General features: G+C 37.4%; 1 protein-coding gene across 3 annotated transcripts in view; it reads right to left on the bottom strand.

The window, feature by feature from the left end:
• Positions 1-17,299, bottom strand: part of ATP8B4 (ATPase phospholipid transporting 8B4 (putative)) — a 413,855-nt gene that overhangs the window by 99,345 nt on the left and 297,211 nt on the right. For all 3 annotated transcript variants that reach the window (XM_043989130.1, XM_043989132.1, XM_043989131.1), the window contains 3 exons: positions 10,053-10,261; positions 7,050-7,093; positions 5,279-5,444 (listed from right to left, as the gene is read on the bottom strand). In XM_043989130.1, coding sequence (XP_043845065.1) covers positions 5,279-5,444; positions 7,050-7,093; positions 10,053-10,261 — 419 coding nt within the window. The remainder of the gene's footprint in view (positions 1-5,278; positions 5,445-7,049; positions 7,094-10,052; positions 10,262-17,299) is intronic.

Here is a 17,299-nt window from a genome sequence, read left to right as displayed (position 1 = left end):
ATTATAAATGAGATTATATTCTAACACAGTATTGTCTTTGGCAATAATCTCTAATTGATAGCTAAGATGTTGGCTGATTAAAGTTTTTCTGGGCTCTTTTCATCTCTTTGTTGAAGCAATTAATTTACATTGGTTAAAATTTTGGATAAAATTATTCTAATTGGTGTTGACATCATTTCTATTATCCACTTTCTATTTTTTATTTTCAATTTTTAAAGAGCCCAGGGCCAAATTGTTTCAATTTATGCCCTGTAGTTTTCTCATTCTCATTATTCTCTCTTCTTGCTTTTTAATAATTCTGATCTTGACTCTGTTGAGTTGATGTCTGACTATACACAGATAAATGATTCAAGGATAACTTCTACATCAAAAACAAGGTTTTTTTTTCCTTTCTATTAAAAAACCATTTCATTCTTTATGGTGTTATTTGGTGTTAGCTATGTCTAGCACCTACTAATTATTTTCTCAAAAGAAGAATTTGTAGGATAGAGGTGTAAGACTGCAATGGAATTTAGAATTCTTTGGCCTCTCTTGTTTCTTCTTCCTGAACCAATTTTTTTTTCTATATATTTTTCTCTATCCTTACTTTTTTCCACCTTTGTGTTGAAATCACCAATTATTAGGGAAAATGCTTACTTAATCTGGAGGGTCTTATCAAATTCTTCAAAAAATTCCTCCAATACTTTTTCCTCAGCTACCAATTTGGCACATAAGGTGCAATTATTGTCATGATGGTCTTTCTTGCAAATACTTACCATTTACTGGATGCCCAAAAAAATCTCCCATGAAATGATATTTTTTTGTAGCCTTTGGATATATGATAAAAACTCATGCCTCTAATCCCCTTCTCTGAGGAGTTCCTATGAACATCCTTCCATTTAGCTACAACTTCTTTCTTTCTCCTGGTTCTGTTTATGCCAAGAATACCAAGATTGGTGTAATTCAAATGCCCCAGGAATATGTCTACTCTTTGGGCACAGATCTCACATTGAGAGAAGCAATAATCAAATTAAAATTTATGAATTGTTTTAAAACTGTGACAGCACCCTCTGTCCTTTCCACCATGCTGCCACTTAGTACTACAAAAACAGAAAGTGTCCGTGGAAAACTGAAGCCATTTTCATTTTTTCTCTGTTTCTCAGATTGCTGTGAACAAAAAAATTCACCAGGTGGTCAGCCTACTGGTAATGGGACTGTAAATAGTGAGCTCAGTCCTCAGAAAACAGACCCAGTCTATTGCCAGAGCCATAGTCAAAGCATTTTCAGCATTGTACAAACTTCCTGAGCTTGTACTCTGCAGGGATAGATTTCAAGAGCCCAGAATAATAAGTCATAGAATTAGAACTTTGTGAAGGATACTAAAATAAGTTACTTTCCTTGGCTGACATATCACACTGTTGCCCTATAGCAAGTATGAAGTACATTAAATTCCCCAGATATTTTCTTCAGGAAGAGCTGGTTAGCTATATACTACTCCTATCATATTTATAAAGATAGTGATAATTAAGTGAACTACAGCACTTCACATATATCCTCACTAGATTTTTACCTTTTTATAAAGTCTGCCTTTTATTCTAATATTTTAACATCTTTTTAGATCCAGACTCTATCACTCAGCATAATAAGAGCTAATATTTACATGCACTTGAAGGTTTGCGAAGCTCTCTACATGTTACCTCATTTGATCCTCACAACAACCTTAGGAGAGAGAAACTTTTATTATCCTCATTTTATACTTGAGGAAACTTAGACAGAGCTTAAATGATTGCCTGGGATCATAGAGCTAGTTAAGTGTCTGAGGCATGATTCAAACTCAAGTCTTCCTAACTTCCCATCCAGCGCTCTTATCTAATATCCAAGTTGCTTCATACCAACATGTCAGCTATTCCTCCCAGCTTTATGTAATTTGTAAATTTGGCAAGCATACATTTTCTGTTAAAACTGGAATAATGCATGCAATTTTTAAAATCTTTGTGCCTATCTGATGCTTTTCTTCCAAAGAACACAAAGGTATATCACATAGGTGATGCTATTTATGAGCTAAAAAGGAGCAGGTATGATTATTCCCATTTCCCATTTTAGATCTATCTTTAGCTTGAAGGTATTATTGCCTCCGTTTTAAATTGAGAAAATACAATACAGCCAGAGACATTTAAGTTATATGTCAAAGGTCACATAATCAATATTGTAGGGCTAGAACAAGAACCATTTTTTTTTCAGTCATCCCCATGCTCAATATAATTAGATCTTTTTAAAAACCAACTTCAAAGATCATGGTTTGTATAATTCATAGGATGTCTCTGCATTTTTCTTATATACAAGTGTCGATATCCATGTATTGCAAATGCTAAGATATTTGCTCTTTGGCCCCCTTTTCCATTTGAGTAAGACTTCCTAACAGGATTATGTATATTGAGGAGGTAGCTACAGATGACTGCATCCATAAGGACATACACTGCTATATAGGCGCGACTGAACAAAAGGAAGTCCTACAATATGCTGAGCAGATTGGTCTATGAATGTTTTATTGGCAAACGCAAGCAAGAAGTATGGAGAATGAGAGCGATTAATATCTGTATTAATGTAGGAAATGCCTATTTCAGTGATATCAAAATTCCTTCAAGGTATCTAAATAAAGTGTATGGTCTAGAATTGTGATTTATCCTTTTCAATTAGATCCAATAATAAAAGTTTAGCAAGAAGTTAACAGGTAATTTGATCTCAAGGTCCATGGCCCTGTTCTCCAGTGAGAAGGTCCAGTCAGAGGGGTAAAGAGTGCTAATGTGATATGAGTACCAGGTACATTTGATCTCAAACTGATTTGAGCAGTTTGTGTGATCAGCATAAATTAGGACAGAAATGTAACCTAAATGTGGTCCCAGAAATCAAAGACTTTTGATACCTCCACTTTTCAAAATGGTTGATTCTATTGTTTCTCCTGGGAAAATGTAAGTTCATTGAGAGTAGGGATAACCAGTGCCTAGCACAGTTCCTGGAATATAATAGGTACTTAATAAATACTTATTGATTGAAAAATAAATGAATAATAAAATGAAATAAAATGGTTGCTGCGACTTTGTTGCTTTTGCTTTCCTGTCCTCTTTGAGTCCAATTCCATTTCTCAAACACTTATTAATTACTACTATGTGTAAGGTGAGAAGCCATATGACAGAGTTGAAAAAAAAGCCCATCTCTGAGTCAAGAAATCTTGGGTTCAAGTCCTGCCTCCAGGACATATTGACTGTGAGACTTTGAGCAAGTTTTTTAACTTCTTACTGCCCCCAGGGAACTCTCTAAGACTACATAATGGCAATCCCTCATTGGTAGAGAGTTCCCTCATTTGTAAGTTCCCTCCATCAAAGTGATTTTACAGAATATGATCACCTACACCAATGAAACTAAGGTTCAGAACCTTGCCCCAACCCCAACTTCCTTCCCTAAAAGCATTCAAAGCAATATGCCCTGGGGAAGGAACCAAAAATACATCAAACAGCTCCTTTATCTCATAGAATCTTTTCCCAGTGATAAAACAATGTTATTTGGACTTAATGAGCATAAAATTATTAACATATGACAAAGAAAGAAAAAGCTTCAAGTCTGAATCCAGATATCCCATTGTGATGAAGATGAAGGTATACTTACAAATAAATACCTTGGTCTAGTCTAAGCAAAGCACATTGAGTACAAAAATACCTAGGAGAAATCTGTGTTAAGAGACTTATTGGCATCCTGAAATCAATGCTAAATGGGAAAAAACACATTTAGAAGAATTAACCCCCCCCCAAAAAAGAAGAAGAAGCATTAACCCCTAAGTAATACCAGTCTTAATATAAACTTTTGGAATTATGAAGTAGACCATAAGAGATTGGCAAAGTATTCTAACAGGAGAGACTGTATGTACAGTATTAATGAAAAATAGGGCCCAAAACTTTGAAAATTAATATTTACCAAAAAAGGAGTAAGTATTGATAGACATTCTAGAGCACATAATAAGCAAGTTAACAAAATCTACAGAAATACTCTTGGAACAAGTAGATACCATTTCAATGAGCAATAGCAAAGTCATAACAATTGAGAACCATTGGATTTCTCAAGTGTAACCAAAAGTAATTTACCTCAGGAAAAGCCAATGAAATAGCTAAAATGGAAGAGGAGAACCAAAAGACCTCTCAAGGGCTACATGTAAATTAACTCAAGTAGCCATATTTGGAAAAATAGGCTCATATAGATAAAGTAACCCACCCATGGTTACGCAAATATTAAATAAATTAAAATAAATAAATAAAAGAGTCAATGTCAAGACTTGAATATAGATCTTGCCTGACTCCAAATTCAGCACTCTTTCCACTATATACAATTAGCTCTAAAAAGGCAAGAATGCAGAAAGTCCACTTATCCAAACCTCTTCAATCCCAGTCTCCATCTATCTTTTTTTTTGGGGGGGGGGAGTGGGGCAATGGGGGTTAAGTGACTCACCCAGGGTCACACAGCTAGTAAGTGTCAAGTGTTTGAGGCCGGATTTGAACTCAGGTACTCCTGAATCCAGGGCTGGTGCTTTATCCACTGCACCACCTAGCTGCCCCCTCCATCTATCTTTAACACCATCACTAGCCTTAGTCTTGAATCTTTCCCTAGAATGACTCAGATTGGTGTTGCTCATGGTTGCAGTTTGAATTACTCCACTGTTTCCACTTGCCTCCAGTATGCACAGGAGGAAATGTGATACAGTGGAAAATACGCTGATCCTAGAGTCAGGGGTCCTGAATTCAAATCTCACCTTTAAAGCTTACTTTCACCCCACATGCCCAATCAGTTCTCAAATCCTGCTGTTTCTACCTCCATGACAGGTTTTTTTTTTCTTTTCTTACATTTAAGTTTAAAATAAATTTTAAAATTTACAACAAAAAAGAAAGGAAGAAATAGACTAGCAGCATAGCACAAGGCTATGGTTAAGTTGAAATTTAAATAAGAAATATATTTATTTTTTAAAAATTTTACATAATTACCCTTTGATTTTTTTTTTTAGAATTTGTAGCATTTATATTTCTGATTGTCATTAAAGCTTAATTCTGAATAAAGACTTTTGGGACACATTGTATACATGATTCAATTACTATACCTGTAACCAAGGACAAAAATATAAGGAATATAATATGTAAAGCCATTTATGAATAAGTATTCTTTTAAATAGTAAAATTACCAAGTCTAATAGAGACCTCAGAAAAATATCACTTCTAAGGGAAAAGACTTCCCAGGAGCATACATTTGGATCACTCACCTTCATTGTCCTCTTCAGGCATCACTGTGTGACAGAGTGCAAGTAGTCTAAAGAACTCATGTACTTTGGGGTCTTCAAGCTTTATGGATTCAATTAGGCTATGATCATAGAATTGGAATTTGCTATCTGCTTGAGGGTTGAAGGAGAAATCAACAGGTTTTGTTTTCTGAGAGAGAAAAAATGAATGAATGAATGATTTCCCCATCCTCAGAGTCAATGAATCTGGGAATTACTTTCTTTTGTGTAGCTATGGCAATTGTTTTACAAAATTCTATGTGGTCTAACAGCTAAAATGGTTTTAATATCTACTGATTCTCTCATTTTAGATCCATGAGCCAAAGCAATGCAGGTCTCCCTGAAGGACACCTCCCCCAATAGAGAAAGCTCTTCCTATGATGGGAGAATATTTGGAGGCTTATAGAAGTCTAATTTAAAATCGTTCAATCCCAAAATCCGGCTCCAGAATGCTATCACTGTTGCTATAGCTAATGGCACTAGTAAATAAAGTTTTTGTTGATTGTGAGCTTTGGAAAGCAAAGATTGTCTTTTGCTTTTCACCATATTTCCAGAGCTAAACACAGCACCAGACACACAGTAGGCATGCTTAATATAAAGCTTATTGACTGACTTTTTTTATTTTTTTACAAATTTTCATCTATTATTGCCATTGTTAGCTCCATATTGCAAGTGGGAAAGCAAAGGAAGAAGTTTAACATGTTTTGAAAAAGTAACCTTTAAAGGGCGTGGCCCTTTAAATCTTAATAAAACAATTGAATTAGAATGCTTAGTGCATCAATCAATGTTTACATGACTCTAATCCCTGAGACTGTTGGTAATTTTCCTATATCTGCCCTAAGACAACCAAATCTACAGAATGAACAGTGTTTCTTCTTCTGTAGTTTGTAAGGTCATGTGTAATCGTTCTAAGTTACAGAATAGAGTTAGATGCTTTTTGGTGAGAAAAAAAAATCATAGGAAAGGCCTAGAAGAGCAGTTTACTGCATGCAACTTGCGATAACAACAACAAAAATATTCAGCTAACAAGAATCTAAAGTGTTATTTGTGACAGTGAATAGAGAACGGGCCTTCAATTCCAGAAGTCCAGGATTCAAATTCTGACTGACAGACTATCTGAGTTACCCTGGGCATGTCACCTGGCCTCTCACTGTCCCAAGCATTGGGATCAGTTAGATCCCCGTGGATCTCCTTTAAAAATAGCAAACCATTGATCCAAGAAGAAAAAAGTTGATTTCATTAATTTTCTGCCTCCATGAAAGAAGGAAATCTAAATTTTTTAATTGAGGGTAAATCGTACTATTAATAGAAGTACTTTGTAAATTAGTACCATCTCTACTTATGTTCTTGATTCTTCTTCCTTCACAAGTCAAATATTTGGAATGCAAAAAAGGAAAAAAAGAACATAATTTACTCATTTCAAAAAGACCAAAGAAACAGAAAAAGAAATAATAGTGAGAAGCAACACTAGTGGAGCAAGTGTGCTTTTTACCGAGTGAAAAAAATTTGCAAAGATTACAAAGTACATCAATCCTAATCAACCCACAATGCAATGTGAAGTTTTTTGTCAAAGAATAATTCTGGGATGGCAAAATCACTTATTAAACATCCATCTGCACTTGGAAGTACTCTGTGCACTGCATGAAAAAAACTGAATGTCATATAAGACCTTTAAAATTTTATAATCAAAAAGCAGGAGTCTATCCCCCATGAAACTAAAAATATAATGAATAAAAATACTTGGTCACCTCTATACCTCATTTATTTCTGTCTTCCGGCCCAGGTCATCATATACTTCACCTGTAGAATTCAATTTCAAGGATTAAAAACAAGTACATATTGAAAACATATTCAGACATTTTTCTATAGGAAGTACATTTCTTTAGGGAAATTCTTATTTTCTTTTAGTTACTAGATCTGCCATTCATAGTTCAAATTCTGTCATAAACAAAACAAAAATACTTTCAATAGGTGTGCATGCATATTCCCAATAAATGTTTAGAGATTCTTTTGTGTCTTTTCCTAACCCCACAAATAGCTACATAATCTAACTAGACTAAAAACTTCATGAGTATAGTAATAAAAAATGAAAATATGGCTTATGGTTTTTTTCATACATAAGAGTTGGGCAAATGCTGACCAATTCTGTTTTTATTATGTAATTGGTGAGGTTTGGGAAACATAAAGTAACTTAACCACATCATCACAAGGACAGTTCTTTGAAATTCTGACCAATTCATGATTACAGTTCCTGGCAGAGTACAGTCCAATGTCTTATTTTAATTTTATTCAGCAAACATAATCAGAACACCAGAAAAAACAAATATGGCCTCTGAGGTCCCTTCCAGCTCTAGATCTTCAATCTAATGATCTTATATACTCTTTTTTGTGTGTGTGTGAGGCAATTGGGGTTAAGTGACTTGCCCAGGATCACACAGCTAGTAAGTGTTAAGTGTCTGAGGCTGGATTTGAACTCAGGTCCTCCTGAATCTAGGGCTGGTGCTCTACCCACTGCACCACCTAGCTGCCCCAATTTTATATACTCTTTTTTTTTTTTTTTTAGGCAATGGGGGTTAAGTGACTTGCCCAGAGTCACACAGCTAGTAAGTGTCAAGTGTCTGAGGCCGGATTTGAACTCAGGTCCTCCTGAATCTAGGGCTGGTGCTCTATCCACTGCGCCACCTAGCTGCCCCGATTTTATATACTCTTAAGAACAGGCACTTCCACACACACACAGAAAGACAAAGCACAATGCCATGTATAGGTCAGCCAAAACTTGCTCTAGACCAATTATAGCTCCAACACCAGGCGGCCTAGTGGCTACTATCAACATTAGAGCTATTCCTTGGGAAAGTCACCATTAAAATGCAAAGATGATACTTGGAAGAGACAATTAAATAAGGCAATAGTAGCCCTGATTATATAAGCACAGATAAATACATTAGCTATCTGTCCTCAAAGAACAGAGCATAGCACAGGTATATTTTAACTGGGGGTAGGGGTGGATAGAGAGGGATGATGGGAAAGGTTTGCTCTACTGCTAAGGAGAACAGGCCAGAATTGAGTGGGATTGGGGGGTGGGGGGTGGACATTGAAGGAAAATATTGGGGAAAGACTGACAGGGAAAGAGATATGAAAACTAACTTCTTCTTTATACTTTTGCTTAAGAACTAGCCCAATGAGTGCCTATTGAGCAGCCTATAAAGAGTTTTTCACTGACATATAAAAGGAAGTATATATAATAAGACAAAAGAGTGAAGGTTGAAATATTTTATCTACCTAGTTAGATAGATAGAAATATAGGTAGGTAGGTAGGTAGACAGACAGACATCTGGAGGAAAAAACAAAGTTTTAGATATGATTTCCATATTGCTTTGCCACCCTTCATAGGCTATCTGAACTCCATGAACTAGATTTCAGTATTAATAGTATAAGACATGGGGCTCTGAAATTCCTGATGTGTATCTTTAACATCTGACAGAGAGAAGGGGTGTCGGTCCTTCAATCAGGCTGTAGAAATGACAGAAGGGTGCCTTGCCAGCCAGGAGTGGAAGTGCGGAATGCATTGTTCATACATCCTTCATGAATATGGACTCATAATAATAACTGACATTCGTATAGCAACTTAATGCCTACAAAGTGCTTTACATAGGAACACTTCACTTTTATACTTATAACAACTCTTAAAAATATGTGGTTCAAGTATTTATTTTTTAATTTTCCTGAAAACAAAACTGAGGCTTAGATAGTTTAAGCAATTTGTCCAAGTTCATAGAGCTAGCATCAGTACTAGAAACTTAGATTCAAGTCTTCTTATTGTAAGTCCAATGGTCTTCCCATTGAACCTTTCTCAAAGGGATAAAAGAGATGGGGGAAAAGTATGAGTAGATTCAAAATAATAGTTTGAGAGAGAGTGTGATATAATGGATAGAGTAGTGGACTTAGAATCAGGATGACCTGGGTTTGAGTTCTATGTCAGACACGTAATAGCTATAGGACTTTGGGCAAATCACTTACCTTCTCTGAGCCTCAGTTTCTTCATCTGTCAAATGGAAAGAATAATAGCACCTACCTTGCAAGGTTGTTGTGAGAAACAAATTAGATAATGTGCTTAAAGTGGTCTCCAAACCTTAAATTAATATATAAATATGAAGCACCACCATCATCATCATTTTATAGTAGCCATGTGTGTTCATTCTCTGGAATAACTGTTCAGTCACCAAAGTCTCACACACATATGTATCTATATACCTATAGACTATATGCTATATCTATAGACTATATACACTAAAATCAGTAGATTTTTAAATACTACTACAGTCATTTCAAAATTTTTTTCTGCTCATTGAATAAAATTGCAAGATTTTTTGTTTTCTGGCCTCTCAGAGCAGAACTGGAAGAGGTCTGAAGAATCATGGTGTCCAACTCCTTCATTCCACAGATAGCCATGCAAAGGGTTTTGTAACTTTATGCATCCACTACGTTGCTTTCTAACCCTAAACACGATATATGCTTCCCAGAGGAAATTAGAACCTATAACCACTGGATCTCCTTGTTTTGGAAATTACATTCTAAGCCAATATCCTAAGATAAACATTTCTTCATGAATCTATAGCTTATCCCAAACCAAATACTGTATTTCTTTATCAAATCACAAAAGTCTTTATTCAATGCCAGAGCATGGATGTAAGAAAATAAACTTGTAGGAAAATTTCAAAGGAAAGAAGTAAAATTTTTAAATGGAGGGAAAATAACTTACCATAGATCCTTCCATCAATGGAACATTTATTAAAAGTCATTATGTTTTGAGTGAGAGTGCCTGTTTTGTCGGAGAAAACATATTCGATCTGGCCCAATTCTTCATTGAGTGTAGTTGTCCGAGCCTCAGCAAGTGTCTCCTTTTTTGAATAGTACATCTTCCGATCCCAGTTTATAAAATGGCTATGACCCAGTCGGATAACTTCCACACTTTAAAGTATTATGGGGCAAGTAGAAGGAAAAGAAAAGTTTAAACACCAAAAATGCCAAACTCTGTTAAAATATGCTTGCCAAATACCTTAAAGGAAAACTCATATATAAACTATATAAATAAGTCAAAATGCCATTTCTCAAATTCCTAATGATCTTTACCCCCAAAAAAGCAAAAACAAAAAAAGATAATATAGGGTTTTTTTTTCAAAATCTTACATCATCTTCATATCATTTTTCCACAATGTTATTAAAAACAATGGGATAGGGTAACACAAAACCCCAGCAAAACTATCATGGTTCTCAAATCACATTTATTAGGCCCAGAGGAGTTATTTCTTGTATAGTGTATTGGCATACATGCATGCTTGGCTGACTGTCCCTTGGAGGAATCCAATTATTAAACAAGTTTCTAGGTTCTATTTACTAGATGACCTAAAGTAGTTGCCCCTTAAGACTTTCTCCTCCACAACAGGTCATCAGACCCTCTATTTTGCTAAATGAAGTTTAAGACAGTAGCTAAATGAAGAGTAAAATGAATTAGAATGACTCTGGAGGGAAGGAAATGAGGCTGGCTAATTGGACTACTCTGTCCATAGGGAATACCATCATTCACGTGGAAGGGATGTTATTTCATGTTTTGATGATTGTTTATAACATTCCATAGCTCACATCTGTGGTTAGATAATGATGATGTTTCTGTACCAGCACATTGTGGCCAAGGGAGACTTAACTAGAAAAAAGATTCACGAGGCTGTGTGTTATAATGGAAAGAGTCCTGGGTTAAACGATTAAAGAGTCGGAAACCAGTCCAGCCTCTCCTGTGAACTAGCTGTGTGACCTTCCAAAAATTTCCTGGGCCTTAATTTCCTTCTTTGTAAAATGAAGGGATGGGCCCAATGTGTAAGATACACTACAGCTTTAAGTTTTAGGATCCTAAGAACACAGCCCTCTTGAATACAATGCTATATCCAGGGCACAGGAGTCTTAATATGGTAACTGGCAAAGCCAGTGAAGACACAGACTTTGATAAGGAGTCTGGTTCTATGCTGGTTGTTAACTGAACGTACAGTCGAATTATCTCACTACATAGCTTTCTGAAAATCTAGAACAAAACAAATCAACAGAAATATGGGTGTTTTGTGTTAACAGACTAGAAAATAAATGACTAGTAAGTCCATTGGAAAGACAGAAATCCAAAATAACATGTAGAACAAAGGGAAAGAGAAGGATCCTTTTTCTTTAGGAAAAGGGGATTCAGGAGATTCACAATGGAACATCCTGCTTCTTGTCTTACAAGGTTAGTGCAAATGGGGTCTCTGGTATAGCCAAAGAGTATAGTACTTAGAATCAGGAGATTTGGTTTCTGGTCCCAACTCCACAAAGAGCTTGTTGTGTCATCTTGGACAAGTCATGACAACTCTCTGGGGCTTTGTAAAGTAAGTATGTTCAACCAATTAATATTTATTAAGCAACTACTAGGGCCAGTACCTTTACCTACCCAGACCTCAGTTTCCACATATGTAAAATAAAGAGGTTCAACTAATTGGCCTCTAATGTCCTTCCTAGGTTGGTAGATAGGTAATTAGGCAGATAAGAAGAGAGGGGAAAGATGAACGGATGATAGATGGGAGATAGATTAACAGAGACAGACTAACAGATGGATCAATTGATAGACAAATAATAGATTGAGCATTTATTGCTTATTATGTGTCAGGCCCTACAAAAACAAGGAAATAAGATGGTTCCTGTTCTCAAGGACCTTGCAATATAATAGAACACAAAACATAAAGGGGAGTCAGAAAGGAGTAGAGGGGACAAAAGAGGGTATCCCTCAATGCCAAGACAGCTGAGATGGAAGTGGAGCAGACCAGAGTGTGAACAATAAGTTGAGTGAGCAGCAGGACCAAAGCTCCTCAAGATATGGCCTTCACAGATGGAGATTCACCAACAGGCCTCAGGGCAAAGCCTCATCAGGAGGAAGGCAGCTGGTGTGAGAGGAGGGATAGGTGGAAGAATCAGTCAGAAGTGAGTTATGATTCTGAGATTCTGCTAAGTTCTAGGCCCTATGACAAATACAAACACATCCCTTATCTTCAAGGAGCTCACAGTCTAGACTGGGAGAGACATGTATATACCATACTGGATGATCTCTAAGGTACCGGATAACATATGATTCTTAGCTATGTGGGATTTCATGAATGTCTAATCTTATGATACCAACAACTACCAAAAATAATGACATAAAACAAATTATTATAACAGAAAAAAACTCTCAGAGATTAACTGCCTAATAATAACTATTTGCCAAATTCAACTTTCAGGCAAAAAAAACCTGAAGTATATAAAAATTGCAATAGCTATTAGTGTGACAGAGAGGTAAAATCACTAGACTGGAATTCAGAAGTTCTAGGTTGCAGAGCCTGCTCTGCCATTACTTCTATGTAATGGCTCTTATGACTCCTTGGTGAGAAGTCCAATGAGACCAGGGAAGGGGCTAAAACTGAAGGAGAAGGGATTAAGAAAGGGATTTGGAGGGTTTTTAAATTTCAAAGAGTGCCAGAGATTTAATTTGAGGACAGTGAGATTTGGGAAGACAATGAGAAAGATAAGGATGGAAGCTGAAGGAGTAGGGGAAAAGGAATTTGGTTTTTTGCCTAGATGGCAGAAATGTAGGGTGAAAGTCATACTGGGTCCACGTCTCCAGTATCACAGAGTGCCTCCTTAGCTTCAAGGCAGTTTTCAAGGCTGAGGCTCACTCTGCCAAGGGCATGATGGAAGTTGAAAGTGCAAATGAAAAATATTGGGGCTGTTTATCCACAGACCCAAAAAGAATCCAGTGATCATAGAGAGGCATGCAGCCTGTATTTTAGGGTGGGGATGAATTGAAAGCAAATTTCTCATCCTGACCTAGCTAGAAATTAACACAAAACTAGGTTCCACAACCATGCCAAAGGACTGGTAAGAAGGCCCAGACAAGAAGCAGTAAGGAATAGTCAGTTGTCAGGAGATTTGTTCAAACTTGGACATCAGGGCATAAATGTCCCAGGAAATGTTCCCTTCACTCCAGACATGAAAGACTATGGGAAAGTGTAACCATCCATGATTGGGGAGGGGTGGGAAAGAAAATGATTCTATTATTTTATTTCTTATTTACTTTGCTACTGTGTTAGAATCAAATTCTTTGCTATTTAATTTATGATTCCTGCCTGATCTATTCAGAGAACACGCCAGATGGGGGCTTGTCAAATTTGCATAGTTATGATTATTCAAAGCATCACATAATGAACATGAGGTAGGTAGCAAGGGCTTCCAACAACATTTGAAGGAGAAGAACTGATGGTGGGAAAAAACGACTAGAACTGAAGGAACTAAAGAAAGATTTGAGGATCAGGAAGAAAGGAGCAAAAGGATGAAAAGAAGGAATGAAAGGAAATAGAAAAAGACTCAAGGAGGAGAAGGAACTTGATAAGATGAGGAAAAGGAAATTCTGTTTGGCTATCAAGATGTTTGTAAAGTGAGAAAGTGCTACTAGGGTTTGACCAGAGAGGGGGCTGCTAAATTGCACAATGGATAGAGTACAAGAATTGAAGTCAGGAAGATCTGAGTTTGAATCCTGATTCAATTACTTCTGAGTTGTTTGACCCTGGGAAAATCACTTAACTTCTCTGTGCCTCAATTTCCTCATCTATAAAAAGGGGATAAGAATAGTACCAACTTTACAGGGTTGCTGTGAAGACCAAATGTGTTAACCTATGTAAAGTGCTTTGTAAACTTTTGACACTGTTGATCACTCTCTCCTCCCTAGTTTTTGGAACACCTATCTCTGCTGGTTTTCCTCCTACTCTTTTTCTCCTTTTCTGTATCCTTCTCCAGATCATGCCCCCTAATTATAGGCATCCCTCAGGGTTCTGTTATGAGTCCTCTTCTCTCCCTCTATACTACTTCACTTGGTGATCTCATCAGCTCCCATGGATTTCATTACTATCTCTATGTTGATGGTTCTCAAATCTACATTTCCTGCCTCATTTCTCTCCTGACCTCTAATGTCACATTTCCAACTGCCTTTCAGAGGCCTCAAATCAAATGACCAGTAGACATCTTAAATTCAATATGTTCAAAATAGAGTTCATTCTTTAACCCTAAAACCTCCCTGACTCCTACTTTCCATATTGCTGTAGAAAACAACATCACCCTCACTCACTATCCCTCAGGCTTGCAGCCTAGAGTTATCCTGGATTCCTCACTATCTCTCACTTCCCAGATCTAAGCTGTTGCCAAAGCCACTCAATTTCACCTTTGCAACTTGTCTTGAATGGCCTCTCTTATGACCACTCTAGTGTATGCCCTCATCATCTCACATTTTGATTGTTGCAATAGCCTGTTTATGGGTCTGCCTGCCTAGAGTCTCCCCCCACTCCAATCCATCCTCTATTCAGCCATCAAAGTGATTTTCCTAAAACAGAGGCCCAGTCATGTCACCCCTTTACTCAATAAACTTGTGACTTCATATTGCCTCTAGGACCAAATACAAAATGCTCTGTTTGGCATTTAAAGCCCTTCATAACCAACCACCTCCTACACTTCCAGTCTTCTTTCACCTTAGTCCTAAACATGGACCCTTTGATCTGGTGATACTGACTTCCTAACTGTTCCATGAACAAGGCATTTAACTTCCCAACTCTGGATGTTCTCTCTAATCGTCCTTCATGTCTGAAATGCTCTCTCTCCTCTGCTTTGACCACTGACTGTCCTGGCTTCTGTTAAGTCCCAACCAAAATCCTACCTTCTACAGGAAGCCTTTCTCAGTCCCTCTTGAATCTAGTGCCTTCCCTCTACTAAGTATTTCCTATTTGTCCTGTATGTAGCTTTCTTTTTATCTGCTTTCATGTTGTCTTCCCCCATTAGAACGTAAGTTCCTTGAGGGCAGGGACTCTTTCTTTTGCTTCTTTTTGTATCTCTAGTGCTTAGCATAGGGCCTGACACATAGTAAGCACTTAATAAATGTGTATAGATTGATTGCTGGCATGCTTATTACAAAACTGGGAGAGAGAGATAATGGATGACAGTATCCAAAATTGACAATTTTTAACATGGGGCTGGATCTAATAAGAGAAAAGTTAACAGGAATACATGTAAAATATTATATTTGGTTCAAAAACATATTTCAGGGGCGGAGCCAAGATGGCGGAGAGGAAGCAGCAAACTGCCTGAGCTCTCCTTCTGTTCCCTCAAAAAGGACATTAAATCAAGCCTCTGGACGGATTCTGAAACTACAGAACCTGCAAAGGGACAGAGAGACACAGTCCTCCAACCAGAGATAATTTAGAAGACTTTAGGAAAAGGTCGGTCTGACTCGGGCAAAAGGGAGGCCCAGTGCAGGGCAGCAACCCAGCGCCGAGGGGGTCAGGGCAAGTCAGCAGGAGCTGAGGGCCACAGCCGAACAACTGAGGCCCCTGGAACCTGGTTCAAAAATCTGGTGGCCAAGAAGGACAGTGGAAAAACCTACCTGCACCGGCCGGGAGGGCGACGAACGGGTGAGGCAGAACGGACGCCAGGAGCAGGCGCCTGGCTGGCCGAGCGCACCCAGACAGGAAGTGCAGGGCGGGGGATCTCCACACACCATAAAGGCCTCAGAGTAAAAAGCTGGTCACACAGCACCTATACCCCTGCACAAGAAGCCCAAAACAGGGACTCTGGTGCCCCGAGAGCAGACCTCAATTTAAAAAATAAATAAATAAGCTGCAATAATGAGTAAGAAGCAAAAAAGAGCCCTTTCAATTGGGAGCTTCTGTATCAGTAGGGAAGAAGCTAACGCAAACTCAGAAGAGGACAATACCCTCAAATTGCCTACATGTGAAGCCTCACGAGGGAAGGTGAATTGGTCTCAGGAAGGAGAGCTCAAAAAGGATTTTAAAAATCAATTGAGAGAGGTAGAAGAAAAAATGGGGAGAGAAATGAAAGCAAAACAAGAAAACTATGAAAAAAGAATCAGCAGCTTAGAAAAGGAAGCACAAAGATTGACTGGCCAAATGGAAAAAAAAGTGCAAAATTTCACTGAAGAAAACAATGCCTTAAAAAATTCAGTTGGCCAAATGGAAAAAAAGGTGCATAATCTCATTGAAGAAAACAATGCCTTAAAAAATTCATCTGGCCAAATGGCAAAAAAGGTGCATAATCTCATTGAAGAAAACAGTGCCTTAAAAAATTCACTTGGCCAAATGGAAAAAAAGGTGCATAATCTTACTGAAGAAAACAATGCTTTAAAAATTAAAATTGGACAGTTGGAAGATAAGGAATCCATGAGACACCGGGAATCAGTCAAGCAAAATCAAAAGAATGAAAAAATAGAAGAAAATGTGAAATATCTCATTGGAAAGACAACTGATCTGGAAAACAGATCGAGGAGAGACAATTTGAGAATCACTGGACTGTCTGAAAGCCATGACCAGAAAAAGAATCTAGACACCATATTCCAGGAAATTATTAAGGAGAACTGCCCTGATATCATAGAATCAGAGGATAAAATCATCACTGAAAGAATCCACCGATCACCTCCTGAAAGAGACCCCAAAAGGAAAACTCCAAGGAATATTGTAGCCAAATTCCAGAATTATCAGGTGAAGGAGAAAATACTCCAAGCAGCCATAAAGAAGCAATTTAAATATCATGGAACCACAGTCAGAATTGCTCAGGACCTGGCAGCTTCAACATTAAAGGACCGCAAGGCTTGGAATATGATATTCTGGAAGGCAAAGGAGCTTGGATTGCAGCAAAGAATCTATTACCCAGCAAAAATGTGCATTTTCTTTCAGGGGAAAAGATGGACATTTAATGACATTGGGGACTTTCAATCTTTCCTGGTGAAAAGACCAGAACTGAATAGAAAATTTTATCTTAACATACAAGACTCAAGAAAAGTTTAAAAAGGTAAACAGAGGGGGAGAAAAAAAAAGTTACCCTATTAGGTTAAACTGTTTATATCCCTACATGGGAAGATAATACTCATAACTCTTAAGAACTGTAAATGTATTTGGG

The sequence above is a fragment of the Dromiciops gliroides genome, chromosome 2 (assembly GCF_019393635.1).
Source record: "Dromiciops gliroides isolate mDroGli1 chromosome 2, mDroGli1.pri, whole genome shotgun sequence".
NCBI lineage: Eukaryota > Metazoa > Chordata > Mammalia > Microbiotheria > Microbiotheriidae > Dromiciops > Dromiciops gliroides.
This window is presented reverse-complemented; position numbering and strand designations above follow the sequence as displayed.